This window comes from Pteropus medius, unplaced genomic scaffold (assembly GCF_902729225.1).
Source record: "Pteropus medius unplaced genomic scaffold, Ma_sr-lr_union100, whole genome shotgun sequence".
NCBI lineage: Eukaryota > Metazoa > Chordata > Mammalia > Chiroptera > Pteropodidae > Pteropus > Pteropus medius.
In genome coordinates this window covers 16,914,603-16,930,250 of record NW_024350319.1, presented here as the reverse complement: position 1 = coordinate 16,930,250, position 15,648 = coordinate 16,914,603, and the positions used below count along the sequence as shown (strand labels likewise).

Sequence of the window (15,648 nt, the reverse complement as noted above, 5' to 3'; positions counted from 1 at the left end):
GGTTATGAGAAGGATTCATTTCCTTGAGGTTATAGAAAGATTGTAGAACTGAGGGCTCTGGCTTTTCACTGGGTCTTGGCTATAGGCCATCTTCAGGTCTTATTGACTATCTGCATTTCCTAGAGGTCACCCTCAGTTTTCTACCATGTGGGTGCTTATTTCATCAAGCTCACAAGGGAAATCACTAGATCCAGGCTGCTAAGACAAAGTCTTATACAGTGTAACATAATTACTTTAGTAACATCCCATTACCTTTGCTATATTGTATTAGGATAAGCAAGTCATAGTCTCACCTACACTCAAAGGGAGGGTAGCTTACAAAGGCATGAACACCAGGAGGTAAGAATCATTAGGGGTCACCTCAGAGTCTGCCCTTTGTACTGATCTAACAGTGTAAGTGAGCAAGAAAATTATTTATAACTTGAAATGATCAAATGAAACCCCTAAAATGTCATATTCTTTTAAAATAAAATTTGATCACTAGTCAAAACAATGAAAATGAATGAAGATGATTATGCACAATACAGAAGCAATAATACAACTCTGGAACACCTATTTGAAGATGATTATTACTTTCAAGAAAGGCAAAAACTCAAGTTTTCCTGTAGATGATAATCGTGAAAAATGGTCATTACATCCTTTGGCAGTGTGAGGGTATTTCTAGAAGAGCACAATTCTATTTAAATTAATGGTTATAATTTTCAATTAGGTAAATATCAGAGAAAATTTAGTATTGCATTTTGTAACAAATTCTTTCAAGTGGAGAAAGAAATCATAGAAATAGTTTTTTGTATTCTAAGTTCAGGAGCAGTATTTTATCATTCTCATTACATATTTCACAACCTTGAAGATCATTTTTTGATAATGAAGAGATATGGCTATAAACATTAAGGTTCATTATTAAAGGAATACAGAACCACCCCTACATTAAAAAAAATCATGCATGCAGTTACCAGAATTGAAATAACAACTGAATAAACAGTGAATAAGCAAAAACATATTCAACAATATAAAACACTGGCTTGATGTTTTTCAAAAGAAAATATATGTCCAGTATAGCCAAATGTAATGATGCTTTTTGTGGCAGTAAAACAAGAAAATGTCTAGATTTAGTAGAAATTATTTCAAAAATTGATGACACAATGGTCAACATGTAAGAAGGATAAAAATAAATTATATCCGTCTGGAATAGAGAATTAAAAATTAAATGGAATGTTTAGTGGGTAGTAAAATGAGAAGAGAATACATAAAACCTTTAAAAATAGGTATTACTCAGTTCAACTAAATTGTTTCAGGGGCAAAATAAAATTGGATGGCTAATAAGTATTATGCATATGTTTGAACCAGAAGAACAAGAAGATGGAATTAATAAGTATTTCATTGTTTTTATGCTGGTTGTAGAAAGTACAAATTTTGTGATAAGTGGAGAACTAATTACATTTCTCTCCCCTTTTTCTTCTGCCTCTCCTAGTGGGGAGAAATCATGAGTTATGTGGAAGCTGAACTGCAGAGCAGCTCCTCACTCCCACTGGGTGAGGATGGGGACTAATCAGTCCCAGATAGCACATCCTCTGGCTATCTTGACTGAGTCCCCAAGGATGTTTTTAGCAATCCAGCTCCTTGTTCAGACTGATTGTTTCTTCATTTTTAAGAAAAACTTTACTGAGATACAATTCACCTTTTTAAAGTGTACAATTCAGTGGTTATTACTATATTCACTGAGTTGTGCAGCCATTACACCATCTAATCTTAGAACATTTCAATCACCTCATATAAAAAATCCTGTACCCATCCATTAGCAGTCAGTCCCCAACTCTCCCCACACCACCAACCCTAGACAACCACTAATCTACTTTCTATCTCTATGAATTTGCCTATTTTGGACATTGCACATTAATGGAATTATGCAGTATGTCCCTCATTCTTTATTATTTCACTGAGTATTCTGGAAAATCTACTTATGATCTATCTAAAATTCCATCATTTATTATGTTTCAGATTTATTACAGTATTTTTCCTCTACTTTTTCCACTACCTGTGCATCTAAATACTTTCAAATACCCATATTAGGTCATACTCAATAGAAAGATGTATTACAAATTTGTGAGCTTGTTGACAACAGAATTTGACTTCCAAGGACAATGAAAGCAAACTGCCTGCCTGAACTTCAACTGACTTTGAAAGGAGTATGGCTTCAATATGTTTGACTACCCAGATGGTTTTTGCATTATCCTATGATTACAGAATAAGAGAAACTGCTTCTAGTATGAGTTAACTGTATCTTAGACACATCATATACTTTCCATTGTTAAATCATCTTTTAAACTTAGCCCATTCATGTTTGTTCTAGTGAACCAGTGGTTTTTGGCAATGTTAAAAATATAATATTTTGTACCAGCTTGCCTAAATATATTATAATAATCTAATAATATAGTTTTATTTTTGTTAACCGTAAGTTTTTAAAAATGAAAATTATTTGTGTTGATAATAATGTCTTTTAAATCATTATATAAAGTAGCCTTTTAAATCCAGTGGTAAATCTTTAAAGAAAAACATTAGTACATAAAGATTAATTGAGTAACTGTGTTATTTTACAGTAGAATTTATAATGAGAAAGTGTTACTTTACTGTTCTTCATAGTTTTACAATGTAGAATTCTCAATAGACATTAGGGAAGTTTAATTTTCAGTAGCATCATATTTTATGTTTGCAATATTTTGCCTTTCCCCAGTAAAATTGCACTTAAATGATTTTTCACATTATGTTTTATCTTGTATTGAGAAGTTAAAGTAGTCAGTATAGCATAGTAGAAAGAGAACATTGACTCTGCAATCAGACTACTTCCATTCAGATCTCAGGCCCACCCATCACTACTGGGTCCAAGTGACTTAACCTCTCTGGGCTTTAATTTCCTGATGTGCAAAGTGAAAATATTAGTACTCATTAATTCAACCGGTTGTGAAGATGAAGTAGTGTATATCTAATGATGTGTAAAGCCTTTAGCACATGTAAGTGTGCCAACACATGCTTAGTAATATTGGCCATTTCATTCTCTATGATGTGGGTATGGGAACAGCATGAAATAGCAGACATAACTAATGGATTGGTCAGTCAAAAATCTTGGTTATGTTTCCTCTCATTCATTGGTTCTTTATATAATAATGAACAAATTTCTATTTTCTCCTGCTTAATTTTCTGTATATATTATGTGGCATGTAAAATCACTTTATAAAATATAGAAATATTACACCTAACAAAATCAATGAAATGTTATGCAAAACAAATACACATTTTTGTTACACTACCATTTAGCGAATAGAAAATGAATATTTCCTATTACTAAATTTCTTATAAGAAAACACAGCAAAAATTAATTCTTTGTCTATTCTGGCTTTAACAACATTTCTTTCTCTTTCTCTGGGTCAGGGATTTCCAGGTGACTTTGGAGAGAGAGGCCCTGCTGGTCTTGATGGCAGTCCTGTGAGTAAATTGTGATGGTCCAATCTTGCAATCTAACATCACTCAGACTCCATAGCAACTGTAATTGTCATCCTCATTACCACATTTATGCATAAGCACTATTGACCAGACAGTTTCAATACCACTGTGCACATTCCAATTTGTAATTTTACAACATGGGAAATAAACCAAAAATGTATAATAAATAAACTCTATCTTGAGAGACAATCATTAAAATTAATTATTTTGACCATGTTAAAAATGACTGCTTCAGTAAAATATTAGAAATATATGATCACAGTACTGACTTGTACATTTGGGGGATGGGGGAAGGAGCCTTTCAAGTACAGGGAAGTACTAAGAACCCTCATATAAAAATTATGCATTTGGTGATTGCTCTTTTGGGCTTAAATGTGTCATTGATTAACCTTTTGAGTATTTTATAGGGAAATCTCCTTTGGGATTGTTCAGGTATCTATGTTCAGATTAGAGAGTCAATATAATAAAATTTGTCTAATTATATTATAAAATGATGGATTGCTCTTTTTTGACATTAGGTAATATCTTCACTTTTTGCCCTCAAAAAGCGTCCAGTAGATATCCCCCAATTTATGCCACGCACACATTCTTTTTTATAAGATTTTAAAGTGAATTAGAATCAACCACAAACTTTTTGTAACCTAAATTAGGAATAGTTTTTATAGTTAGACATATGTAAATTATTAGCATTTATGCTTAAAATAAAGTGTTTAAAAATAGTTTCTTTTTGATTTCTTTTTATAAATTATAACTGTATTAGCTTATTTAGTGAATTTAGCCAAAGTTTTATTCGTTATAATAATGTTTTAAGTAGAATGTTTACCATCATTTTCTTGCCCATGATTCGGAGGAGCTTCCCATTTCAAGCATAATAAAGTGAGCATTATTTACATTTTTTCTTTAATACCATTTATAAACAGTCATGTGGGGATGACAAGGATATAATCTGATATATGCATCATTAGGTGATTTCACACATATGACTATACTTACATACCTAGTGTGAAACCATCTTATTTACTTTTTTTTTTTTCAGTTAAATATACATAAAATTTCTTAGGGTTGAACTCCTACAATATTTAAAACTTTTCTTTTTGAAATCTGCTTTTTATTTAAAATACCATGCTTCTTGAAGAGCATATTGAGTCTTTAATATGTGAAAATAAATAAAATCTTTTCAGTTTATTAGTTTATAATTCTCTATATTTTATACTATGCCTACACTAAAAAAAAAATTGAAATGCAAAAAGAAGGGGGCTGTCTTGTACCTTGTACCATGTAAATAATGTAACACTTATCATAAAAACTGTACTACTGAATTCAAAAGACCATCATAAAGACTCATCACAAACCAACTGGAAAAATTACTGTTGATAATTTAAAATCTTATAAATAATTTAACAATGTTGGTAATTTCTTACATTTGTATAGTGCTTTATGAGAATTTTCAAAACCTTTCATATATATGAGAATTTTCATTGCAAGTTTTACAATGAAAACAAATGTTATTCCTATTTTATAATGAAAAACGGAATTTTAGAGAATTTAAATAATTTACTTTAAAAGAATTGATAGTGTTTTACATCATTTGAAGATGTTCTTCTAACCCTCTATGCTGACCACCTTCTTTTCATATGATATGTGGGCTAGTTATGTCTATAATTCTGACTATGAATGAGATTTACTTTCTTTATTAGACACATAGAGAAATCTATATCCTAGGTTGGGTGGTAGTCCTAGCATCCAAAAGCATGGAGTCAGGGGCATTTATGAAGAACATAAACTGCCTCCAGATTTTGTACTTCTTAGGAGGATGCACAAGAGTAGGGAAGTTTCAGAAGTTAGCTGTAGAAGAAGTTCAAATTTGATATTTTTTCCCCTAGAAATGTTTGTTTAGGAACTGTGCTTTAGTAGTTTGGAATCATGTTTAACAAATTGTGCACATTTCTTTTACTTAGGGACTTATAGGTAGCATTGGTCCTCCTGGATTTCCTGGTCTTAGAGTGAGTATCAAATGTTCTCGTATATTTATATTTGTTAGATGTAAGGTTAAGACTAAAATTCTTAGCATGGTCTAAGATGTCTAGATTGTTTTTGTTCTTATCTGCATCTTGAAACCTAGTCTGTGTGCTAGCAAAAGTGTTCATGCTCAGATGCCATGCAGCCTCCCTACAAGATGGCCTGTGTATTTCTTTGTCTACCTGAAACACTCTACCTTTACTTTTCTGCCTAATAGTTAACTCATTCATTTTTCAGTTCCAGGACTGAGCAAAGTGCTTGCCATACAATAGTGCTCAGTGAAAATACCTGGGTTTTCTGTTCTTTCTCTTTTTTCACTCACCCTTTGGTAAATGGGAGAGGTTCTATAGAAATGAAAATGGTTAATGACACTAACAATCATCTTTGTAATCTTCCTCTCTTCTACACTGATATAGATGGTACTTTACACTTTGCAAAGTACTTTCACACGAATATCTTATTTGTAGATAGAGCAGGTTTTTTTTTTTATTTATTAAAATTTTAAATCAGACAAGATGAGCTTTACTTTACTTTACTTACTTTATCAAATACTGAACTAGATGGAAAAAATGTGAACAAATTAAGATTCCTATTTTTGGCAGCATTATAATCTAATGGCATAGAACAAATAATAAACAATATCATACAATGTGATTATTGCTGTTATGGACTAAAATAAATCCACTGAGAAAGGAGCAGTTTGTGTTATCTCAGAGATTCAGAGTAAGCTTTACATAAGTCTCTTTATCTCAGAGATTCAGAGTAAGCTTTACATAAGTCTTTTTTACCTAACTCATACACGATCCTAAAGATCGTGTATGAGTTAGGTAAAGTGGAAAAGGTCAGAGGGCTCTTTGGCAGAAAAAGCTGTGTTCTAATGCACAGAAGAGGGGAGAAATGAAATGTTTGGGAAGTGAATGAGTAGCAAGACTGTAGCCTGTGAAGTATGGAGGGATGGGAGCAGAATGGAAGGAAGTGAGGATTAGAAGATAATTGAGAAAGTTGTAGAATCTTTATATTTCGTAGTAAATGGTTTATCTACTTGCCCAGAACTGCAGCCTCTGATTTATCTCTCGAGTGTTCCCTTCAAGCAAGTATAGTTTCAGAAAACAGATGACATCGACTTTGCTAAGTTATTTTTTCTGTGCAATTGATTGTTATTTTAATTTGCTTTTTTGATTAGCAACAGTGATTATTGTCTGCAAGTGTGAGTGGGCATGGTTGAAAAGCCCAATGTTGGAACTCAGCCTTTTCCACAATGCGCTCACTCATATGAACTCTAATTGGCAAGTGTCTGCTGTTTTTATATAAAGAACCTATCCCCGGGTCTCTATTTTTTTTTTCACTCACTTTGACTCAAAAGTTCTCTATTATTTATCACTGTGTGGAAGGCTCTTCTGACCCTGTCGCCGTATTCCAGACACCCTCAACTAAGCTCCTATGAATGAAATTATTTCTTCTGTCTACTCCTTCTTATGGAAGAGAATTGTGATAGGTAGGGAGTGCTGAAGGAACTTCAAGTTATCTTTGTGGAACTGAAAACTGCTCTTAACCTATCATGGATACTTTCAGAAGGCTATTGTTTTTGGGGGAGTAAGATTTTTCCACATAACATATGCCATGCCACAAAATTTTTTTTTGTGTAAATATCTATATGTGTACCATTTTATTTTTTTAGTTCTATAATTTACTAAGTCCTTTATATGTGTCTTTTAATATCTTCCAAAACTTACTATTTTGTGATTTTTTAGAGTCACTAAAAAATTACTTAGGATATTATGCATACAAAGTACATTCATTTGAAGATGCCAGACTATGCACAGTAATATATTTACTGAAAAGAATATTATACTGCATATAGAAAAATTAACAAGACAATGAAGAAATATTTGTTAATATATCTTTCCATACTTACATGAGTTATTGCTGCATAATTTCTAAACTGAGATGTTTATTGATTTTTTGATACTATCATAAGTTTTAAATCTGTGAACTTTGAATAAAATAGCCACTGTAATTCTAAGAATAATTTTTTTCCTATTGACACAATTTGTCAATGATGTATTAATATTACATATCTGTTTAATTTGGAAAGTATTACTCTTTGTTTCTCACAGTTCCATATATTTCAGGATTAAGCATGTTGGAACTAATTTATCTTAGTTATATTTCACAGACTTTAGGACTCATCCAAAAGTAAAGATGTCATATTTTCCATTCTGAAATTTGTATTATGTAAAAATAGACTATTAGAAATGCCTCATTATGTTGAAAGATAGATTTCTAGAAATCACTATTTCAAATTTTATTTTTAAAATTGATTACTTCCTCCAGAATTCATTCCATACTTTATTTCAAAACTATTATGTGCTAGTTATTATGTTGGGTCTGGAAGGTTAAAAAAAAAAAAGAGTAAAACAAAATGTACAGACTAGAAAGACAGAAAAAAAAGCAGAATGCTATATACTTAGTCGTGTAGTAGAAGGGCATTTCAGTAGACATAAACATATCTTCAAAGGCTCGGAGCCTATAGGGGAGAACATGTTTAGAGAATAGAAAACAGTCCATTGGTGTTAGAATGTTTGATTTGGAGAACAGATGAGATGGGAAGTGTTGGCAAAAGCCTGGTAGTAAGGGCCTGGGATACATTGTCACAAATACACCTCTAAAAGTTCCTTAATTTTGGGGAATTGTAAAAGAGAAGTTTTAGCCAATTTGGTCTTTAAGGATGGGGAATGATATATGATAGCCAGACACAGAGAGGTAGCAAGAGAAAGAAGAAAAATGAAGGCATCAGTGATACTAAAATTATATCACGATGGTTTAGATCCCCAAGTCATCAAGAGATATTCACCATTTTTTTGAATTTTACTTTAAACACTCTTGATGTTGCTCTTGTCCTTTGTCTTCTATGATGCCATATTGAAGGGGTTTTTCTAAGTATCTTGCTTTCAGGAGATGAAAGTGGTAGTTATATTTTTGAAGAATTTTGCACCGAAGCATTAAACCAAGAACCTTGACATTGATGACTGTGTCTTTTTCACAGTATGCTCTACAAATGTTAAATAATGAAAGAGTGAGAGCAGAGTAGACTTTTTTGTTCACTACTCAGTTTATCCCTGAAATTTTGATAAATGTTCTGATTCTGCAAATTTCAAATCATGAAATAAAATCATTGGAATGCTTGGCCCATAATAACTGCCCAATAAATATTTGCAGAATAAATGGATGAAATAAAAATCTAAGGCAATCAAATTAAATATTTATTGAATATTTCCTGGGAACATGGAACTGTCTAGTTGGAAAAACATTTATCTAGTTGGGAAAATATTTCAAGATGAATGTCATGGATCATAAATATTATAGGAGCTCAAGGAAGGGGAGGATCCTTATGGACTAGACCAGTCTGAGAAGGCTTCAGGAAATAGGATGGACTTCACTAAATAGTTTAAAAGATGGGTATGGTTTCCAAATGTGGCAAGAAAGAGAGATGGTTGAAGAATAAGGCAAATATGGGCACTTAGTGAGATGAACTGTTTGGAGTTAATTAATTAATTAATTTTTACTATATTCTCTTTCTAATTGTAGTGGATATTTAATGATGCCTTTCTTATTGCTTTTCAGGGCAGTGTTGGCCCAATGGGACCAACTGGACCTTCTGGAATTCCTGGCCCAATGGTATGGTTCTATTTACATAATGGGTAGTTATCTTTAATTTCTCTATGATATCACAAAATATCACTTTTATTTTTTAGGGTCTTTCAGGGAATAAGGGCCTACCTGGAATCAAAGGTGATAAGGTGATTTAAATATTTACATTATCATAGAGATAATTTTTATCATATTTATTTTTTGAGCCAACACAACTCATAAAGTATTTTATTTTTATATATGGGATCTAATCTGTACTATCAATTATATAACTTTTCACAGAAGTAGGAAACATAGAAAAATTATTCTTTTATAACTAACATTTGGTTTCTTATTATTTTGCCATGTTTGCAATGCTTAAATGTCTTTGTATGAAATTGTGCTCTGTAGGGTGAACAAGGCATTGCAGGAGAGCCAGGAGAGCTAGGGTATCCTGGAGACAAGGTAACTTTTTTACCATTCATTTTATATAAAGTACAAAAAAAGCCAGTGAAAAAGTATAAATTCTTTAAAAAAAAAAAAAAAGAGGGTACTCATTATTTTTAACCTTGTATTTTGTTAGGATATGGTATTAGTATGGTTTTATATGTCTCGTTTGAAACAGTTTTTTCAATATTTTTAGAATATTTTCATGAATTCTTTTTTACGGCTTGTAAATACAGTCATGTGCTACTTAATGACAGAAATGTATTCTGAGAAATTCCTATTAGGTGATTTTGTCATTATGCAAACTTCATAGAATGAACTTACACAAACTACAATAGCATAGCCCATGGCTACCACAAATGTGTACAACATGTTACTGTACCGAATACTTTAGGCAGTTGTAACACAATGGTCAGTATTCGTTTATCTAAACATATCTAAACATAGAAAGGGTACAGTAAAAATACAGTATAAAATACAAAATGGTGTACCTGTATAGGGCACTTACCGTGAATGAAGCTTGCAGGACTGGAAGTTGCCGTGGTAAGTGAGTGAGTGGTGAGTATATGTGAAGGCCTAGGACATTACTGTACACTATTGTATACTTTATAAACACTGTACACTTAGGATGCATGAAATCTATAGAACAACTCAAGATTAAATCAAGCACAAGAGAAATAATGCAATCAAGAGAAGTGATAAACACATGTATGAGGCTGCTGTTGTAACATACACACTGTTTTATAGAAAATCTATTTTCTATAAGTAGAAAGAGTATACTCTAAAATAATGATAAAAAGTATAGAGTAGTAAATGTATAAACCAGTTCATAGTCATTTATTATCACTGTCAGTTTTAATGTACTATTCATAATGCATGTGCTATACTTTTACATAACTGGAGCACAATAGGTTTATTTACACCAGTATCACCACAAACATGAGTAATGTATTGCTTCCTAACTACGATGTTAGGATGACTTCGATGTCACTAAGGGATAAGAATTTTTCAGCTCCTTTATAATCTTATGGGACCACTTCGGTATACACATTATATTGTTGACTGAAATGTCATTTTGTAGCACATGATAGTAGAGGCATATCTGCCTTTTGTGGTGTAATAGCATTTCTCTTCCTTCTACTATTCTTTTCTTTTAGGGAACTACTGGTTTACCAGGACCACCAGGGATGAGGGGAAAGCCAGGACCTTCCGTAGGTTTGAATTTTTGCTTTGCTCTTTCTAATTAATGCAATTCACACCATGGCATGAGTCTTGAAACTTGCTGGAGTTAGAATAATACAAGTGGGACATAAGCATACCAGTCTGGAGTTTTCTCTCATAAGTTTTAGAATGTAGCTAATCTCTCAAGTTGCCAGGTCACATTCTGTGGTCCGTTAGACCTCATCCTCCCCAGGCCCTCTCCCCAGGCCAAACGCAGATTTCTGTGAGCCCTAAAGATTTTGGTTGATCCATTATACACAGTATTTAAACTAAGCAATGGACTTTTAAGCCAGAAAATGTAAAATACTTTAAATAATATTTTAATTTTTTCTAAGTATTTGTTTCATTAAGAAGCATTCTGAAGAAAAATATAGCATGTCACTCTCTTGTGGGCCCAAATATTCTAATTCTGTGTCTTTTTTTTTTAACCATTTGGCATCAATTAGTTGAGAAAAAAGAATACCTTATGTTGTAGTTAACATGAAACCCAAGAAATCAGAAAGCTAAAATTACTGAATAATTAAAATCACTTAAATAAAATGATTAAAACGTGAGTTAAAAGTATATCTCTGCATATTAAATTCATAATATTTATTATAGCTAACATTTACTGAGTGTTTATAAAATACCAGGTACTATTCTAGGGTCTGTAACTCTAACTTAATCCTTACAACAATCATATGAAGTTAGTAATATTATTATTCCTATTTTACAGATCAGGGAAACTGAGACACAGTTTCTAGGTAGTTGGTGACAACCTAGGAAAACCTATGGAATCATATTTGTCAGAGGCCATTCTCTTAGCTGTTATGCCATACTGTTTTAGGATTTAACATTTTAAGATTATTTTAGTATTTTAACATTGATTACAACTCTGTGAAGGTGGTGATTGTACATAGAAGAAAATTAGAAGTAAAATTATAATAATATTAAGATATACATTTAAAAAAAGCTGTTTTCCTGAGCAATTCATTGTGTTCCCTCTAACTCTACCCTCCCATCGCATGATTATTTTTGCATCAAAAGAAGCAGCATTAAGTTATAGAGCTTTCTATACCCATCCGTTATGACTTCTACAGTGGCGGCATTCGTATACATCTCTCAGGAATTATTTAATTCAATGTACAATATTTGTCATCTGTTTGTCAAAAGAAATGTTAATGGCGAGCTTTGCTTTTGCTAGTTTATCACCCGGAACTGAACTCAGGGTAACCCCGGTCAGCCATGTACTCAGACTTGTGCCCTGAAGTTGAATCTCAGAAACTCCAAAGTGCATAAATAAGGGACATGAGAACAGATCATGAAGCAAACAAAAAGCGTGTGTTTTTCAAGGGTGCCTCTAAATCACATAACAGTAATATCTGCAGTGGTTGCCCAAATAACACCCTGACTTTTTATATCTTCATTTTGTATAATGTGAGGGTTTTCTAACTTTTGAAATGATAAAAGGAAATGGTACAGTGCATTTTCTAAGGCCAATACTAAGTAATAAATGATACCGATATTATTCTCTTATGCTTTACATTTACAATTAAGTACTTGAGAAAAACAGAGTCAAATATCATGCTTATATAAGACAAACCTTTTTAATGTCCCTCTTACTCCTTGATTGAATTTATATTGATAACATGATTTTTGGGGATTGAGGGGAATCACTGGCCTAAGAAACAGAGGTTTAGGTTTTAATCTGAGCCCTGTTATTGACCTTCTGTGACCTTGGGCATTTAACCTCTGTGGTATCCATGTTTAAAATGGAAGTCAGGCTATATCATAATTAAGGTTCCTTGCAGCTCTGTGATTTATTGGTATTTTCCCCTCTTAGCAGTACTGCTTATCAATATTTCTCTAGTCTAAACTAAAGAAAAGGCAGGGAGCCTATTTCATCTTTAACACATTCTTAAAACTCTTAATTTTTTTTTCCTGGACTAAGTCACTAGAAACTCTAACATGGTTTAAGGCAGTGATGCACAAAGCTTGAGATGGTGAGAGTGAGGCTTTTATTTACTCTTTATATAAACCTTTCTGTACTATTCCAGTAAATAATAATAATAATTTAATGTCTGCAGGGATTACTTTAGTAGAAGATAGTTGACTATTATTTTGTTTTATCAAATCTTTGAAAAACATATACTTGGGACTGAAGATAAGATAGAGACTTAAGAATTAATATTTGTGAAATGACTGTTTTTAGTCTCTCAATTTATTTATCAATTGTATCTTATTAATAGAAAAAATTATAGAGATTTGATCTGAAAACCTTCTCTAGTTATGGAAGGAGAAGGAAGGGCACCTGTTTAATGAAAAATTGCTATGCAAATTAGCTATCAGATTAAAATCAAATTATACAATTTAGTGCCTACTTAACTCATTTGTTTACCATCATAGAAAGAATGCCAAAATCATAATGTATTTTTTTTTATTTTATATCTCCTGCTTTTGATTTTATGTTATCTGAGGTGTTGGTGTTGTTTCCAAATAGATTTAAAAAAAAAAATGTCCCGGGAAGGTTTTTACATTCTGGGATAGAGAAGCTTTTGCTCTGCAGGTATTTAGAACTAGAGAAAGCTACTAATGAGAAATTGTTGAGCAATATTCTTTCCTTAAAACAGGGAAAACAAAGACAACTATTATAGTCTTTTCATTTTTTAACTAGAAGTTGTCATTTATAGAGGTTTAATCATTACTCGATTCTCTAAAAGTTACTTGAAAACTCAGTTTTTATAAAGGAGAATTGACATTCAAGGAAATTTGCAGTTGAACTTTTTCAAAATGAATAATTATCTGCAGAACAAATAAAACTATTCCACTATTTATATTGTTAAATATCTGGATTTCAGTCAGATTTTCTTAAAACGAAGGCCTAGGGTATGCTATTTTTTCCTTAAAGTTTTTAAATTTAGCTTCATGTTGGATTTTGCCACTAGAGGGCCCCAGTGAGAACCCTATCTCTTGTCATTTTAGGAATTTAAGACTCCTCTAGGGTGATAGAGTAATGAGTGGGGGGGATATTTTCATAACTATATAAATGTCTAACCAATGTATTGTATACTTGCAACTAATACAATAAAATACTAAGAAAAAGTAACAAATATTGAATATTATTTAAAAAAAGAATTTAAGACTCCTCTAGATACTGATGATGATGGATCATAATTTTGTTTATTTAGGAGAACTTAAGTGAATGTTTGCATAATATTTTATTATGTTTCTCTAGATTTTATTACAGTAGTTGTATTTTGTATTGTTTTATGTCCAGATACTCTAGCCCTGTATGAGAATGGATTTAGTACATATGGAGAACTGAGTTTTACTTCTTGGAAAATGGATAAACCTGTATTGTATATTGCAATTTTATATAATCTGAAGCCTATTTAAGTCAAATTTGAAACCCACATAGATATTTAATGTGGCAGAAATAATGAATCCGATAGTTTTTCTTATGAAAACAAGGGTAAGAGACTGTTGGCCTTCCCTGCTCTATACTTTCACCTCTTGAGAGCATAGCCAGCCCTCTGTAGTTTCAGGCTTTATCTCCATTTCTCTCCTGACCTTCCTCTCCAGCCCTGATTTCACATTGTTAATCTGAATGTCAGAAAATGGCCTCAGAGATATTGAAACCAAATTTTTAAAATTTTAATTAAAGGACCGGAATAATAGGAATTTTGTGTATCATCCAGGAGAGGAGAGAGGATGTGAAGGGAATGATTAATAACTATAAAAACTGGTTAACATTTAATGAGTGATTTTTTTTGTGCCAGGCACTGTGCTCAGCACTTTACATGTATTATTATCTCACTCAGTCTTCACAGTGACCCTGTAAGAATATTAGTCCTGTTGTAATTATTACTCCTATTTTATTGCTGAGAAAAACTGAGGCTTAGAGAGACTAAGCAACAGGGATTTAAATCCAGGTGATTCTTAATGACTAAATCAGGACCCTAAATAGTATCAAAGGAGAGAGAAATTTTGAGAGACAATCCAGGGATTCTGGTTGTTTGTGAAAGCAGTTCCTCACCTATAGTTCCCTACACTGTTGAGTCAAACTTTATTGTCTTATCTCTGAGTAACACACACTCAACACACACACACTTTTTTTCTTGATTTGAGCACTTAACTCGTTTGTATCTCTAATACTTAAGACTAAATATATATTAGATCCATAAACATTTTACTTAAATAAATTTTTCACAGTGATGGTTACAAAGTCTTTCTGAATAGTTGTCACAGCTTTGACATAATATATTGAGTGTTATTTCATTACAGCTTTGTGTGGCATAATAAGTACTGCTTGCTCACCATATGTCTGTTTCCCTTTCAAATTATATTCATTAAATTGATGTTTATATTTTTATCTCCCCCTTCCTACATTTTAGGGCCAAACAGGTGATCCAGGACCCCAAGGACCATCTGGCCCTCCAGGACCAGAGGTAAATATTGGTGGGAAGATGATAAATTTGAAACACAGATCGTAGAAATTAAACTTGGTTAGTAAAACATGTTTTTCCATAATTGGCTTAAGAAAGATTCTCTTTAAAATTTATGTCTTTGTAAATAGTTAAAATTATTTTCTGTTATGTCAGGAGATATGCAACAGTGATCCCAAGGAAATAGAAAAAGTATTAGCCACATTATTGTTTGATTATAGCACAGCTAATTTATTTGTTCTGCACAACTATTAATAAAACTTGGGGCTTGAAATAAACAAGACATAAACTCCACCATATTTTTAATGTAAAACGCTTCTAATTTTTGCTATATGCATATATCAATTGGATCTCATATTCTAAAATAAATGCAATTAAGTCTGTAATACATATATCAAATTTATTTATG

At 32.1% G+C, this 15,648-nt stretch overlaps 1 protein-coding gene across 1 annotated transcript in view; it reads left to right on the top strand.

Annotated features, from left to right (window-relative positions):
• COL24A1 (collagen type XXIV alpha 1 chain) overlaps positions 1-15,648 on the top strand; it is a 288,275-nt gene that overhangs the window by 78,284 nt on the left and 194,343 nt on the right. The window contains exons 14-20 of the mRNA XM_039838730.1: positions 3,427-3,480; positions 5,457-5,501; positions 9,142-9,195; positions 9,273-9,317; positions 9,559-9,612; positions 10,752-10,805; positions 15,189-15,242. Coding sequence (XP_039694664.1) covers positions 3,427-3,480; positions 5,457-5,501; positions 9,142-9,195; positions 9,273-9,317; positions 9,559-9,612; positions 10,752-10,805; positions 15,189-15,242 — 360 coding nt within the window. The remainder of the gene's footprint in view (positions 1-3,426; positions 3,481-5,456; positions 5,502-9,141; positions 9,196-9,272; positions 9,318-9,558; positions 9,613-10,751; positions 10,806-15,188; positions 15,243-15,648) is intronic.